Genomic DNA, 17,809 nt, shown 5'->3' with positions numbered 1-17,809 from the left:
AAAGTAATGACCTGGAGAGGAGATATAAACAGATATAAACTGAAATCAGCATGATAAAGTGACATTAGTTTTCAAAGGATTCTCACAACAGTTTGAAATATTTATCTAAACTCTAATCTCTGATGGTCACAAATAACAAATAAAATAATTTTTTCATAAGCTTGCTGAGTGCCTGAAAAAAATTAATATAACATAACTAAACAATGAAACTGGCAATGATTATTTTATTAATGCATTATGTAAGGGTGCAACATGTTATTGAGAACTAATACATGATGACATTATCCAGATTATATAAAAGCTTGGCAGGTAAGTAAAAAAAACAAAAATACTGTATTTTATTTGTGATATGCTATAACAAATTCCACATGTGAATATTGATGTCTATGCATTAAATAAATTAATATCGGAAAATATTATCACTATTTGAATTTCATTAATGACAGTATGACTTGTTCATCCTACTGCTAATTACAGCAATGGATCTTGGTTGTGGAAAAATAAGGATCACTAAGAACTCTCTGCAAGCATGTTATCATCAATTTCTACAAAGATAGTTTTTATAATAAAATCTTAAGAAAACAAGTGCAAGTCTTCCTACACTGCTTTGTCTTTATTTTGTTGTGTTATATGACAGCTTATTAGAAAGAAGATCAATAAAACCATATCAAGTTTAAAATCACAAGCCAAGCATAATCTTCACCCACAGTATACTAAACTTGAACAGATAATACAGATACTAGAAAAAAAAGATAAGCCAGATATGTTTGTAATGGCTGACTGAATAAAATGTTATGTTTTTAAAATATTGTGAAAATATTTGACCTCAAAGGCGTCAGCTAACTTGTCTTGCCTGCTAAGTCAAGAAAAAGCATTCTGCATTCTCTTAATGGAGAAGGATGAAAAATCTAATGCTGCATCGCTCGTGTTGCACTTTCAGAGTCTGCTGCTGTTCATTATCAGTTCAGCAGATAGAATGAAACTGGGTGACAGTAATGTTATCTTTGATTTTTACATCAAAACTAATTTCTGCTATTACATATCAAAATAAAGTCACACCATTGCATCATAGGTCATCCTGCATAGTACCAAAAATCAGCTCACAGGACAATATTCAGGTGTAAAATGAACACATCCCCTCTCATTGTCCTGCCACCAGTTTGCTACTCTAGCTGTAATGGTTTTGTACTTATGTGTATACATATAAAATTAAGCTTCGGCATATAATTATCAAATGTTGGTTCTTAGAATTTTTGGTGATTACCTGTTGCTTTAATAGCATCTAGCAACCTGAAAATGCACTCTTACTTGAGTGGATGTATTACTGAGCCACTACTACAAGTAGTATGCATTATATTCTGGTATTAGATCTGAAGAAGCTATATGTGAAAGCCCTTATCTGTATCTTTTATTTTATTAAAGTTTTGGCTTGGATTTATCTCTATTGTGTACTACTGTTTGTGTCTTGAATTTTTTGCTATTTAATAAATATGTTGAAGGTTGACGACAGTGTACTGAAATGGGAAATGAATGGTTAGGGCAGGAGGGAGAGGTTGGTGTACCAATAAAAGGAACACCTGCTTTTTTTTTTTTTTTTTGCTTTTCACTTGAAGAGCTGAGGGATGGGGAGATGGTTCGTAGCACTGGCCCAGGGGTGCTGGTTGAACCAGCAATGCTTCTGTCTTCATATGTCTCTCTCTCTCTCTCTCTCTCTCTCTCGCTCTCTGTCTGTAGGTATATATAGATAGATAAAGATATATATATATATACACATATGTATGTATATATATTTTTGCATATATATATATATATATATATAGAGAGAGAGAGAGAGTGAACAGCACTCTCTTCTCTATAAAGGCAAAGGAGCACAAGAAAGGTATCTGCTATACATAGGATTTCAAATATTTTTATTTATTTATTTATTTATTTTGTACAACAAAATCTTTTGGAATTTATTTTCACATATTCATGTGCAAAGATAAGTGCCTGCTATGGGCATGCTCTCAATGAGTTACCAGTCAAAAGGCACAGTGAGTGAAAGGCCACCATCAATTAGTGGGTCTACTTTATGACCTTTTATAGACAATTAAGATGTCGACAAGAGGTACATCTATTTTACTGAAAGCCAAGAATGTATCTATATGTTGAATGGCCACCAAGGGAAGGAAATGTGATCAATCACCTGCATGGCTTATTGCAGATATTAACCACTAGTGGTGTCTGTAACACAACTGTGGAATTGCTCATGCTGTCTCACAGACCATAGTAATTGGACCAATCCTTTTATAAAGTGTGATTTGTATGTTAGTTTGACTTTCAGTTATTAAGGTGTGACTTTCAGAAGTTGCAACATTCAGAAAATGATCTGTATGTAATCTTGGGTCCCTGACAGTTGATCATGTTTTCAAAAACTCGAATTCCATATGCTTGAGACCATATGATCGACTTTTTGAACACTCAAAACTTTTGATTGGAGATTGTGGTACAGGAAGGATCAGAAAATGTACCCTTTTCCTCACTGTAGTGCAAACTTGGAGTTGGTATATATAATTTTTAGGGGTGCCCCCCAAACTGGAGGTGCAGTGGGGCTTGCCCCCCTGTAAAAACATTAAAAAGGTAGATTTTTTTTTTGATGTTTGAGTTATCGGAAAGTCGATCGTATAGTCTCGTTGATTTTTTTTTTTTAGTTTCTGAAAAGTTGATCATCTGACATAGACCCGTAATCTTATATGGCTTGCTGAGCACTAGTTGCTTACTAAACACCGATTTCACAAAACAGTATATTCAAAAAATGGTATATTTGAATCCCAGTACAGTAAAAATGCATAAAGGAGTGAACAAACTTCAGTAGGTGCCATGTATGAGTTTTGTGTATGTTTGTGCATGAGCATGCATGCATGTCTGTGTGTGTGTGTGTGTGTGTGTGTGTGTGTGTGTGTGTGTGTGTGTGTGTGTGTGTGTGTGTGTGTGCATGAGCATGTGTGCATGTCTGTGTGTGTGTGTGTGTGTGTGTGTGTGTGTGTGTGTGTGTGTGTGTGTGTGTGTGTGTGCGTGTGTGTGTGCGTGTGCGTAAATATGTATGCTTGCTTGTTTATGAATAGAGTTATCTAAAAAAGGCGCAGTTCTTTTCCCACATCTTTGGTACATATTACATCTCAATGAAGACTTTATAGTTCACTTTGGTTTTCATTAGAACTGCGACAGCAAATCAAAAGAATTGCTCAAAATCAATAAATAAAGGAGTGAACAAACTTCAGTAGCTTCCATGTGTGAGTGTGTTTGTGCGTGTGCGTGTGCGTGTGTGTGTGTGTGTGTGTGTGTGTGTGTGTGTGTGTGAGTGAGCATGTGTGCATGTTTGTGTGTGTGTGTGTGTGTGTGTGTGTGTGTGTGTGTGTGTGTGTGCATGAGCATGTGTGCATATGTGTGTGTGTGAGTGTGTGTGTGTTGTGTGTGTAAATATGTATGCTTACTTGTTTGTGGATAGAGTCATCTAAAATAGGCACAGTTCTTTTCCCACATCTTTGGTTCATATTACATCTCAATGAAGATTTTATAGTTCACTTGTTTTCATTAGAACTGCAACAGTGAATCAAAACAATTGCTCAAAATCAATAAATCTATGCAAAGAAACCAATGCCTGTGTGTGTGTGTGTGTGTGTGTGTGTGTGTGTGTGTGTGTGTGTGTGTGTGTATGTGTGTGAGACAGAGCGAGAGACTGTGTGAACACTAGATAACTGGTCTTTAAGCAAGCGATAGTGTCAACATGGTATTTGTTATTGTGGAGCTAACACCCAACTAGTAGTGTTCTGAGGCCCGACACTGCAGACAGAGAACATCTACACTGCAGAGAACATCTACACCCCAGGAAGGACATTATTTCTGCAATAATACGCAACCTGAATGGCATTATTGTGCATAGAGAATGGGCCTTCTTTTAAATTGTTTTGTATTTGTTTATTTATTTTTTACATTTTATATATATATATATATATATATATATGTATATATATATATATATATATATATATATGTGTGTGTGTGTGTGTGTACATTCATATATTTAATATTTTTTTATGTAAAACAGTTCATCCACCTAATGTGTCAGACTTGCTGTGGTATGTTAACTGTTGGTGGAAGTACTTTACATCCAAAATATAAGTTTGGTCAAGTATTTAATGTCTGCATACACTATCTTTGTCTCTGACAGACACACACACACACACACACACACACACACACACACACACACACACACACACACACACACACACACACACATACACACACACACACACACACACACGCACACGCACATATTCACACAAAAGTTAAAAAGACAAGATTTCACAAAGTTAATAATGCCAACAGTTACAAGTTTTGTACTCATACCTCTCAACTGTATAGATTTTTTCAGAATGTCCGTATTTTTTGCCTCATTTTTTGATAACTTCCTCATTAAATTTGGGTTTTGGTCGCAATTAATTGGAGTTGAAGTCACTAAATAATGAATTATATTAGAGTTTCAGGCTTTAATAGCCTTCAAAAAATACATTTAATATAAATCCTGTTATTACACCTACTTTCTAATTGCATTACAGCAATATTTAAAATATGTCTCTTTAACTGCATTTCATGGTCTAAGAGGATGAGAGGTATGCATGCCTCGTAATTTTAAATAACTTGCATCCACTGCTTGATCGATGCTTCTGTCTCCCTCGCATGCATACACACACACACACACACACACACACACACACACACACACTTGCTTTCACCACTGCAAGTACCCATACACTTACACATGCAGACAGGAAAATAAACGCAGACACATAACACACACCTTTCTATATTTTTTAATTATACTTTTCTTTTTCAATTTACTCTCACTAAACAGCAAAAGCACTGCTTACCAAATGTAAAATGTGATCAATCTCACTTTCATGGATGCATACACACACACACACACACACACACACACACACACACACACACACACACACACACACATAAACAAACACACAATTTTCCTTTTTTTTGGTTTGTTTTAATTTTACATCTGCAGAAGTGCTGCTTAGCCAATGTATAATAATGGCAGCCATTAGGTTACTTTCAGTCCCTGCTCCACTGCAGCTTAATATGCTGCCATGAAGTGATGGACTCATTTTTCAGCAGGCATTACCTGTACATGAACACCCTGCTGGAGACCGTTCATTCTCCAGTTAGGGTGCAATCCAGAAGTCGCCCATTCTCTAATAAATAATAATCTAATCATGAGTAGAGAAAAGAATTCTCAGAACGATGGCCTGTATTCCACTGCACAATGTGATGTCAGTTATAGTGAAGCATAAAAACATGTTATCAATGAAAAATGAAAGCTACATATCCCATTTAAGCCTACTGCTCCTTTTGTGTGCTTCCAGTAAACACTCATAGCTCCTTATGGTATCAGACCTTTCTTGTTTAACTTTTTTAACTAAGTGATTTATCAGCATACAATAGGATGGATTATAAAAGGCAAGCTTTATTAATAAAAGGACACTAAGGCTGTTAATCTAGGATATCCCACTGTAGAAAAGCCTTTCTTATCTTATTTTTTTAAGTTGATTTTTCAGAAAATGCTCTGGAATACAAATGTGTGTGTAGGCTGTAAGAGGTGCAACATTCCCCACCACACAGGTTTTAATGAGATATGCTACTCTGATATACAATGCAAATAAAACAAACATAAGTGCTAGCAGGTGTCAAGGCATACTGACTTACAAGATTATGAATTGATAACAAATGATTCAAAGTGTACGGTCTGAGTGCAAAATTCTAACTTTTGATTAGCAGGCAGCTGATAAAGTAATTTCTTAGATCACATTCAGAAATTGCAATAAATGCTTTCAACAGGTATATCTATAATGACAAAGCACTTTTTCATCCAGTTCCAAATTGGTTATTTAACATTTTTGCAGAATTGTACAGATAAAGGTGATGTGTGGCAAGATGCATTTTAACATGAAAAGATCGCCAAGTTCTCATTTTCATTTCCATAAGCATATCCAGCATATAGTTAATTGATCAAATTTGACAACATCACAGGTTGTAATTTATGCAAATAACAGTGTCTGGCTTGCACATAATTTATTTGCCAGAAAGTAGCCAGTAAAATCCTGAACAAAGATAGAAAAGCTCAGCTGAAAGATAAGTGATTCATGGGGGTTGGATGCATATATTCATGCTTGGAAGGAAACCAGAGGATAGAGATATAGTCTTATTTGATTAATGAGATTATAAATGCATCTGCTCATGTTTTCAGTGTATTTTACTTTAACTTTGTTAAAGCCTCAGCCCTTGTTACCAGAAGTGCTGTCCCTACACACAAGAATTTATTTGCACTGTGAAATCTATATATATTATAAGGACTACTAAAATTATAGATCCATACAGGCAGCAAAGTATGTAATGGCATAAATATAATTTGCCATATAGTGCAAAGTCTGCGCATGTGTAGAGATTTTATTATGCTGCTTTCTGCATATTTTTTACTACTCCATTGTTTTATAGCACAGTAATGGTTCTTGTCTCCAAAGCTCCCAAATACTATTTTGTGTTTTTGATTATTATAATACCAAAATGCATGTGCATACATTTCCAGGGATTTAAAAAGAACTGCACTGATGACACTAAGAGCTTCCACAACATGCTATTGTCTACTTTGTAGAAAATTTGTCATTCATAGATACATTAGATTCAGTGAGGAAAAACATCATAATTGGCTACTTTGACATCATTTCCAGTTACTTTGCATATGATGGAATTGTCCTTAACTACCACGAGTGCAAATCAGCACTTTCCTGCACTAGTGAACACTGGCTACCCATGCACTGTCTTTGCAAGGACACCTCCCACATTTACTTTGCAACACACACATGCACATATTCCATGATATGCACAAGCATGGAGGCAGACAGACAGTCAGTCAGACACATGCATAAATGTAGTCTCACACACATCCTGACATACCTTTTACCTGTCATGGAAAAGACAGAATATCAGTAATATATCCTCTTATTTTTCCCTGCCCCTTGAAGATCACATATCTTTACAGTCAATCAATAATGCCAGACAGAGTTGTATTCTTCTTACTATTCAGCAAATGCAAGACCTGCTGTCCACCTGAGTCTATGTAATGCATAAAAAAATTTTCCTTGGTGTTATCTAGTGGTCCTACAGCTTTGTCCTGAAGTCTTCCTCATATGGACACACCTCATCTGCCTCAGCTGTCTGTTTACAGACAGCTTCTGCTATTGCCTCTGCCCCTCATAGCTCGTAAACTGTTGTAATCTGTGAATAAAGCCACACATTAGTTTCATAATTCATATTATGTTAAAAATGCCCTACTACAGTAACTGAACAATTACTGAAGTGGGTTAATGATTCTGCTTTCTGTAGCAAGAAAGAGGTCTCAATTTTTTTTTTCTGCCATACTGAATTTGTATTTTTTTTTCTTTACATAAAGACTTAGGTAATATTTTAAGAGTGGTCAAGCAGTCTGTTGAAAGTGCACAGAACTAAGCCATGTGTGAGTGTTCTGCAGGTACAGGATTCAAATAATTGTATGTGCCATTAAGGTACACTATTTAGATTATTCCTGTTGTCTAGTGTTCCCCTCACCTATGTCTTCTGAGCTGAAAAACTTTGTTCTGTTCATTTTTACATGCCTTTAAGGGTTACTTTAAATATTTATTCCCAGAGTCTATTGCACCCCCAACCTCTTATCTTCCAAAGTGCAAATCTTTGCTTTTTTCATTTTTAAGTGCCTTTAAACCACAATATAAACAAATATCTTGAAGTACAACTACCCTCCAATACACACACATACTCATGCACACTCTCACAAAACAATCTTCACCTGATCGCAATCACAGACACACTCTCCAGTTCACACACATACACACAAACACACACATACACCTACCCTAGTTGTCCCCAAACTAATTCCCCTACTACAACCTCCCAGGCAAACACACCTTTACACATATCACTCATACATCTACATGCACACACACATGCAGCCCCCCCCCTCCCCACACACACACAGACACACACACACCAGCACTTGCAGTCCTCTAAACCATGCTCTCAATTTTTAGCAACAAAGTTTGGAACAGAATAAAAATAACTAATAAAAAGGCCCTAAATTAGGTATATATTTGAAATGTTGACACTGTTATCCTGTAAATTCTCAAAATAATTTCCAGTTTTAGAAAGAATGGAACAAAACTTTGAAAAACATCAGGGGGTGTCCCTACAAAATAAGCACCATTAACATGTCTTCTCCCAAGCAGTTACCTCTACTGCAGTGGGTAAACACAAGCTTTTTTCAGAGTTCATTAACATGGGCAGCCAATGTTTCTTACACATATAAGTGAATCCCTGAATGGTCAGCTGAGTAAATGACTTACTGCAGACCTTTGTGGGCAACATTACATGGCTAATTAACATAAACTGCTCCCCTGGAATGCCTCATTAGCATTTGCAATAGGCTACAGAAACAGGCAACTGCGGTGTTGCATGTCTTCATGTTGCAGCACCATGGAAAAAATGTTTCTGAATTGGAAATTGTTACCGTAAAGTTTACGTAAGGCATACAGTTTGCAACAACTCCTCTGAATCTGTCCACTTGTTCAGCTCTGTCAGTAACAGTTTTGAAAACTTTATCTGTTTTGAGAATGCTATAGAAACATGACCTATTATTTTTTCAGCAATATTGATAAGAGACTGACAAAATATGTAGGACATGTAAAATCACTGCATTTTATTAGAATAAGACACATGGGAACAAAGCTAACAAAGAAGAATTGTTTTAGCTAAAGAATCATAATGCACAATATGTGGAATGAATACCACAGAATCCAGATAGGCTTCATTACTGTGTAATAATGTTAACACAAATTTTGTACCTTATTAAATAAAGCTAAAGAAACAACAAACAATTTAGTGTGTGTGGCATGTTGTTGTATACTCTTGGCAGAAAACTATCAATATCTTCATTACATTTACAGAACACATTCAAGATCACTTACTAAAAGTATCATATAGGCCATATAATAGTAATAATATAGCATACCTTTTGTGAGTGTATCTCTTTCACATACAGTGGAAGGAGAAACTCTGACACACCTTCTAGTCGTATTCCTTTCTTTGTAACTCTAAGGTTCCCCATGCCGTCCTAAATACAGAAAACATGTCAAGTTATTATATCACTGAAGGCATTTAAAAAAGATATATAAGCACAACCACAAAAGAGGGCACATGAGGACATATAAACAAACACATGCACGCACACACACGCGCACGCACTCACACACAAATGCTCACACATACACACACATTCACACATACACACATACACACACACACGCACATGCTCACACATACACACACACACACACACACACAGACACACACACACACACTCACACACACACACACACACACACACACACACACACACACACACACACACACACACGCGCGCGCGCGCACGCACACATACACACAAACAGCTGTTTATTTTAGTGAAATAGGTTTTAACATACTATAGAAACTAATGAGTTGCAAACAACAGTAATATCAAAACAGCGAGAAAGTTAGCAGCTGGATTCATCACCATCAAAAGCATATTATCTATTCTGTTCAAATAAATAGTGTATGCGCTTATAACAGAACCTATAAATGTTTATGACAAAAATATAAAAGTAGGTTCAATCACTTTCAGTTGTAATACATTCCAAAATTTAATCTTGTTCCTTGTGTGTTTCATAATTGTACAGTTAAATACCATTTGTCCCGGTCCCCTTCAATAATGCACAATACACCAAATGACATTTAACAACCTTTATTAACCTCCAACATAACTTTAGTACTTCATTTCAAATGTTACTTTTAATGTGAATAACCTTGTAATCACAACATGTAAAAGCCATGTAACCTACATCAGGGCAGCATACACTGCTCAACCTGCCTGAATAAGCAGCATCCATACAAGATCATGCCAAAATATGATTCCTCTTCCCAGTTACTCTCCTATAAATTACATAAGCCCCCCATATCTAACTCACTTCCTCTAAAGTTCCCTTAACAAATTAACCCCTTGCTTCCTCAACATCTAATCAAACCTATCTCTATTCCTTAAACATAACCCTCTTTCCCCAACAAACTTTCTCCTGCCACCCATTTAACTCTCTGCAACCCTTACCAAAGATGACCCTGGACAAACTGGTTTATTCCCAAAGCACATTTGTTTTCACATTTTAGCAAAGCAGGAACTAATTTAATCAATAATTAAATAACTAACAAAATAAATAAATAGATACAATCAAACAATATAAATAGAAATCAACCAGGTGATTAAATATTTTCTAAAACCTTTAAGAAGCTTTAATCCTGATGACAATTTTCATTTAAGGAAGTGCTATTGGTTCATTGTGTATGTTTTATGCAAGTATACATCAATATTTTAGATTTTGTTAACAGGGATTTGCTATGAAACAGAACATCTCCATAGAGAGAGCTCATCATTCTCGTCAATGTTTCCTTGTCAAATAACAAATCTTAGGCTACAAGATCTATAATTGTTAAACTTCTATCTACTCAGGATGAAGAACTGGTGCTTAGAACTGCCTGGTCAATGCTCCAATTAAAATTAATGGGAAAACAGTTGATTTGGCACAGTGGTACATTGCTCTGACTCTAGTTGACAGCATCATGGGTTTGAGAATTGGCAATTATGACTCCCCCAAGCCTTTCTGTGTCAGAGGGAAGCCTTCTAGCTTGCCAATGGGAGTGGTAAGCACTAGGTAGCTTATCTACCACAAGCAGAGTGGTTTCTGTTCCAGAAATTCTACTTTATTGGCTATTTGTGCCGTTTTTTCCTTCTCTTTCAACTTTCTGGTCTAAAAGCCTGCATTTGTGCTTTTCCCGCCTTTCCTGGAACTAGTCTAGTCCAGATACAGATTTGCTGTATCCATGACTGATTGTAAGCTTCTGAGAGGTGCCAAAGTCTGTTCTTCAATGTTTCCCTTAGATCTGCTAGTTCTCTCCTCTCCTGCACTTTTACTAACTTATTAGTCTAGCACTTTACCATACCAGACTTCTTGTAGCAATTATTGTAGCACACAAAAGTGCTACCAGCACTAAATGTTCTACAAGGAAATAGCTCCAGTACTTATTATTAATGCCCCCCTCCAGGCATGTCTAAGGGTTAGTTCCCTGTGCTTTCTCCTATTAACCTAATCAACATGGGCAGCCTGAGACAATGTAGCAACTTCCTCATGTACACTGACAACACTCTCCTCTTCCTCCCAGCACTCAGATTTGTGAGAGAGCACTTATATACCCAAACTGGAAGCCATGCACTCTCCAGCCAAAACCTTAATAGCTGGTCAAGAGGAGAAGGTCAACACTTGCACCAAACCACATGGAACACATAGCCCTCCAGAACACACACCAGCACTGCCTTCACATAAAAACACAAACCACACACCCACTTTCGCCGAGGCTCTCAATAAAAATCTACCCAAACAGCAGAGATCTCCAAGGCAGAATCACACTCGACCACCACAACACAACACTAATCATGAGACACATAACTTTCCTAAACAGTGTGCCACTCAACTAAAGCAACTAAGGAAAAATAACATGCCCAGCACACTAGTCATAGATGACTCGATAGTGAGGCACACTGATGTCCCACTCAGTAGGTTGAATAAGGAGAAAGTAACACTCAGCTGCATGTCAAGTGCCAGGATCCACCACATAACGCATGCGCTCAAGTCCCTCAACAACAGGTACAAATATGACTCTGTCATTGCACATGTGGGTGTGAATAACCTGAGCCATACCTCCCTGGACTACATGACAAGAGACATGGAGGAGCTCTCGGATTATGTAACCCAGGAGGGTATGACCCTAGCCCTGAGCAGCATCATACCATAACCCAGAATGATACCACAGTACAAGCAGAAAATGTTTGATTTCAACAATTGGCTAAGTTTCCAGTGTCTTTTTAAGGGGATCCAGTATCTGTCTGCCTGGCATGACATGATTGACAGACCTCGATGCTTTGCCAGAAATGGCCTGCATCTGTCACCCCTGGGCTTCCAGATACTGGCCAAGGCTCTTGCCACCCCTATAGTGCCTTTTTTAGGTGGTGTTCCAAAGACCAATTTACCACTGTAACAGCTAGAAACAAATGTGATCTGAGGGTCATGCTGCTTAATGCTAGAAGTTTAAAATCTCAAAATGCCCTTGCTCAAAGCACTCCTTAAAATGGAGAATATCGATATTGGTACTGTAACAGAGATCTGGTTCAAGGCAGCAAAAAGCACCCCTGCAATACCAGGTTATAACTCATTCCACACCTTTCAGACCCAGAACCTGGACCAAAGCTCCAAAGGCGGTGGTGTTTCCCTATTCATAAAGGATGCGTGCTGTTACTCTAAATTTGTTCTTTTGATCCTTTGCTTCTTTTGCCCAGCTCATAACCTTCTCACTACTTTTGTTACAAATGTGGTCATCATTTAGTCATTTAATTATTGGAAACTGAGTCTTAATAATAAAATTACTGATGATTAGAACAGATAAGAGTTTTAAAGAGAAAGGCTGTTTATTTAATTTCATTATATTTTTTGTCATCACCTTTTTGAGGTAGAAACTTAAGGTAGTGGTTTCTTAGAGATTTAGAGATGATTGAGGGTGTTTTAAGGAATTCCTTTGTCAAACCAGGAATATGTTATTCCATGCTAGGAAGATATGTAAATATTTATTTTTTAATACTGTTGATGTTTGAATTGTTTTTCTTGTCCATAACAGAACTTCTTGTATCTGAATATAATTTTAGGAATGTCTACCTTTAAGTGCATTCCATTAAATAACAATGGTCTTAACAATCCAATAAAAAGAAGAAGTTTAGTTACATATTTAAGTTTGAATAAAATACATATAGCTTTTTTGCAAGAAATGCATATAATGAATAAAGACCTAGACAGAGTTTTATTTAAAGATTAATCAATACTAATGAATTCCCATTTTAACTCAAAGAGAAGAGACACTACTATCTTATTGTGGATAAAAAAAAAAAACATTCACAATGTCTACGGTAATTTTTACATACTCAGATAAAAAATGAAATGCTGCGTATAGTGGTAATGGAAATAAATAAACAATATTACACATTTCTAAATGTATATTGGAATTTGATCTAAAGTTGCAAGAAAATATTAAGATATCATATCTTTATATTCAAAGAGTGAAATCTTATTGGCTGGGATCTTAATTGCATTATTTCTGCAAAAGACACTACTAATGATAAGATGTTTATTTTATCAGCTGCGGCAAAACAATTACATTTTTACATGAATTCTTCAAATATAAAATATATATATATATATATATATATATATATATATAATATAAAAGTGCCAACATCCTTACACTCATTATTCATACAGATTTGGCACTCAAACAATTATTGATAAAGTTTTTACTTTGACAGATTATGCTCAAAGTTGATGACGTTTCGACAGTCTCATGTCCTTTATCTGATCATAATGCCATTGTCTTCAATTTTAACATTAAATACCAGCTTACATTGTCAAAATTAATGGGTTTAGAGACTGTTTTTAAATGAATTTAACCTTTTCCTGAAGTTTAATAATAGTTGAACTTCTGATGCCATTTTACGGGACTCATTGAAAGCATACTTATATGGAAGAATTAAAAGTTGATATTTCAATAAGAGAAAGGAATGGAATAATGAACTGATATATCTACAGAACAGAATTAACACTTCAAAAACTGAACTCAAAAAACGATGATACAGGTTTGAAATCTGAATTGGAAAACTTAAATAAAAAATATAGAAAAAGTGGCAATGATAACAAGATGAGCCTTGGTTGGATGAAATGCTCCCAAACACTTAAAATATATGAAATAATATAAACCAAACGTTGATAGTAAGTGAGAGAGCACAGCAGATCAATAAACCAGGATTCCTTGCTGAATATAAAGACTTTAATCCACAAATCTAGTAACGACAACCATATGATGCTGCAGCTGATGAGCGCTTTCACTCACAAAATGAGTTTCTTCAGATCAAAATGCTGCTACCCATGATGCCCATATATATACAAATACAACAACAATCAATTGACTGTCAATTAATAATTAAAATTATATAACATAATAAAACCATTAAAACTCAAGCATTTGTTAAAACATACTACTATAGATGAATTCATATAGTTTATACAAAGTGATTAAATAATCATGAAAAGCTATGTAGTTATATAGTTGAACTCATATAATTTATACAAAGTGATTAAATAATCATGAAAGGCTACGTTTAAAACTTCTAAAATATCAATCCTTTCTGTATATATACCAACGTATATGACAGTTGAAGCATAACATATCAATTAATCAAAATGTCAGCATCTAAACACCAGTGTTATGGTTTCTATATAGAGTGCTTAAAACATATTACCCTATAACAGCATGAACATTGTATATCTGGCAGTCTGCCAGTTATGCAATGCGTTCTATGTGGGGAAAACAAATCGACAGCTGAAGGATAGGATACGTGAACATGTATACCATATGAGAAAAGGGAATACAAGGAATGCACTGGCCAAACACGTAGTAGAGTTAGGGAATACACATACTTTCCTTTTCAGGGTTTTAGAAATGATTAAACCTTGTATTAGAGGTGGTGACATAAGGAACCACACAGAAGATAGGGAAAGTAAGTGGATTACGAGACTGAGGGCTGACAGGGGGTCTGGCTTAAATGAGAGAGCTTCAATAAAACCAGCTCTGAAGAAGAGAAGGAATATAAACATTAAGCACAAATAGTATAGGGTAATATGTTTTAAGTACTCTATATAGAAACCATAACACTGGTGTTTAGATGCTGACATTTTGATTAATTGATATGTTATGCTTCAACTGTCATATACGTTGGTATATATACAGAAAGGATTGATATTTTAGAAGTTTTAAACATAGCCTTTTATGATTATTTAATCACTTTGTATAAACTATATGAGTTCATCTATAGTAGTATGTTTTAAAAAATGCATGAGTTTTAATGGTTTTATTATGTGGTATATAATTTTAATTATTAATTGACAGTCAATTGATTGTTGTTGTATTTGTATATATATGGGCATCATGGGTAGCAGCACTTTGATCTGAAGAAACTCATTTTTTGAGTGAAAGCGCTCATCAGCTGCAGCATCATATGGTTGTCGTTACTAGATTTGTGGATTAAAGTCTTTATATTCAGCAAGGAATCCTGGTTTATTGATCTGCTGTGCTCTCTCACTTACTATCAACGTTTGGTTTATATTAAATAAAAAATATGTAGAAATATTAAATCATAATGTTTCAATAAATCTGGAAAACCTTAAGCTGCTATCTTATTCTATTAATCCTAAGAATTTACACAGATTAGCTATTAGATTGAAAAGATTAAATAACATTTGTCATATTAAAGAAATTACTTATAAAGATGGAAATAATATTAAAAGTCTAACTGATTTAAATGACATGGAGACCTTTAGGAAGCACTATGAAGTAATTAATAATTGTAGGCCTTGTTCAGGTAGTAACGATGCAACCGATAATTTTCTGAGAGAAAATATAATAAATAAGTTTACTAAAGAAGAAGATGATAAATTAGATACACCAATTTCCTTTAAAGAATTAAAAGAGCAAACTAAATATTTAAAAAGTAATAAAGCACCTGGATTAGATGGAATCATCTCTGAATATTATTGAAAGCTTATGAAGAAATTAGAAATAACTCAACATTTCCTCTTGGAAATATGCTATGATATCTCCCATTCTGAAATATGATAAAGACCCTAAATTATGCTCTTATCATCCCATCTCCCTTTTAAATTTTTGATTATAAAATCTTCATGTCTGTCCTTGTGAAAAGGCTTAATAAAATGATGCTGTACTTAATTCATGAGGATCAAACAGGCTTTATTTTGAATAGAAAAGTTTAAGATAATGTTAGGCTTTTCTCACTGATTGATATAGCTAATAAGAAAAAAAAGAACTATCAAACATACGTTTAGACTTAGACAAAGCTTTTGATTCTGTTAAATGGGCATATTTATTTAAAGTTCTTTTTTTTTTCAAATATATTTTTATTGAATTTTTCAAACTTTTCAAACATACAAAGGAAAAACTGTAAGTCATTTCAGGAAGCAGTAAAGTATAGCTATATATGTAACAGTTAGTGCAAAAACTATGCATTTAGAACACAACAGTTATCTTACAGGGAAGCTTACATCTTAGAGACCAATATAAGCAGTAATGACGCCCAGTAACCTATTACAGTCAAAGTCTAGGGATACAAATGGAAAGTGGCTTGGAAGGAAGAATATATGACTGTCTTAAGAAGAAAGAGAAGCGGTAAGGAGGGTATAACCATAAAAAAACAACTATTTACACCATGTACTTCTATTTATACCATATTTACAACATATTTACACCATGGACGCCAGAGGATAACAAAATGATATAACAAAATATTTTGTAAAATCAAAAGTTACCGTGTGATGGTAGCAATGACTAATGGTTATAGGGCCAGAAATTATACTGATGGAGGTTTTCCTGGAATGTAGTGTTAGAGACCTACATTTTGGAATATTATTTAGTTTGGATTAGGTCAAAAAGTCTACACCAGTAATTCTGAAAATATTCTTTTTTCTTTTTGTTATTATTGCATAACTTATGTGCAGATATATATTTGATTGCCATTGATGTAAAGTTTTCCCAAGCTATTGTTAAGGGATTGACCCAGTTCTTGGCTATAAAATATTTGAGAAGGGCACAGGCTGTAACACAGATGTGGCGATGAATACCCTTAAGAGATTTAGGAATAATATTTAAAATCATAGTTTGCCAAGAGAATGTGTTTTTTTCGTATCCCATTTTTTCCAAATGAGTTCTGAGAGAACACCAACGTTTGTAAATATTCTTACAGCTCCAAAAGATGTGAAGTATATCTACATGTGGGAGGGAACAGAACGGACAGGTTAGGTTTTTATTGTATCCGAATTTCAGTAAGACTGCTGGGGTATAATACGAATTGTTGTTTATCATAAGCTGAGTGTAAATTAGGTTTTTGAAGGGGGTTAAATTCAGGGTATTATTAATTGCTTAGCACTTAGACTCCATAGAAATTTCTCCTTGTATACCATCCCAATATTTGAAAAATAGAAGTGAATGATTATACTTAATGCTTGACACAAGTTTATAGGTGTTCAAAATCATTTTGTTCCGTAGGGAGAGTGATTTAATGATAGATTGTGATACTGTAATGTCTTGCTCCTTCACTCTATAGTAAGAGAATTTTTGTTTTATAAGTGAGCTAATTTGCCTTAAGATAGGATCATATTTGTTAGGAGCACCAAATAAAGCTTTGACCTTGGCAACATTTTTAGAGTTATAGAAGTGCCAAAGTATGGCTTGCTTAAAAATAGGGAAGTTTGTTAGATCGATCATTTGATTATTGATTTTTAAGTTAGGGTTTAGGTGAATAGGTTGGAGAATGGGAATAGTATTGTGTAAATTTAAGGAGGTCATCAGAGTTTGAAAGATGCAAATTTTATTCTTTAGTGTAGGCAAGATCTTGAACTTGTAGTCACCATCAGGTGCAAGAAAAGGGACAGCATATGGATTGAGTTTTAACGAATATATATAGTTGCATCAGATTTTGATCCAGGTTGGGTACCAAGTTTCA

General features: G+C 35.0%; 1 protein-coding gene across 1 annotated transcript in view; it reads right to left on the bottom strand.

Annotated features, from left to right (window-relative positions):
- The window catches only part of SGCZ (sarcoglycan zeta), a 3,417,736-nt gene that overhangs the window by 1,298,240 nt on the left and 2,101,687 nt on the right, over positions 1-17,809 (bottom strand). The window contains exon 5 of the mRNA XM_044062501.1: positions 9,119-9,220. Coding sequence (XP_043918436.1) covers positions 9,119-9,220 — 102 coding nt within the window. The remainder of the gene's footprint in view (positions 1-9,118; positions 9,221-17,809) is intronic.

This window comes from Protopterus annectens, chromosome 2.part1, assembly GCF_019279795.1.
Source record: "Protopterus annectens isolate FY-2018-M chromosome 2.part1, PAN1.0, whole genome shotgun sequence".
Taxonomy (NCBI): Eukaryota; Metazoa; Chordata; order Ceratodontiformes; family Protopteridae; genus Protopterus; species Protopterus annectens.
Note: the sequence above shows the minus strand (reverse complement) of the source record. Positions and strands in the feature narration are given on the sequence as shown.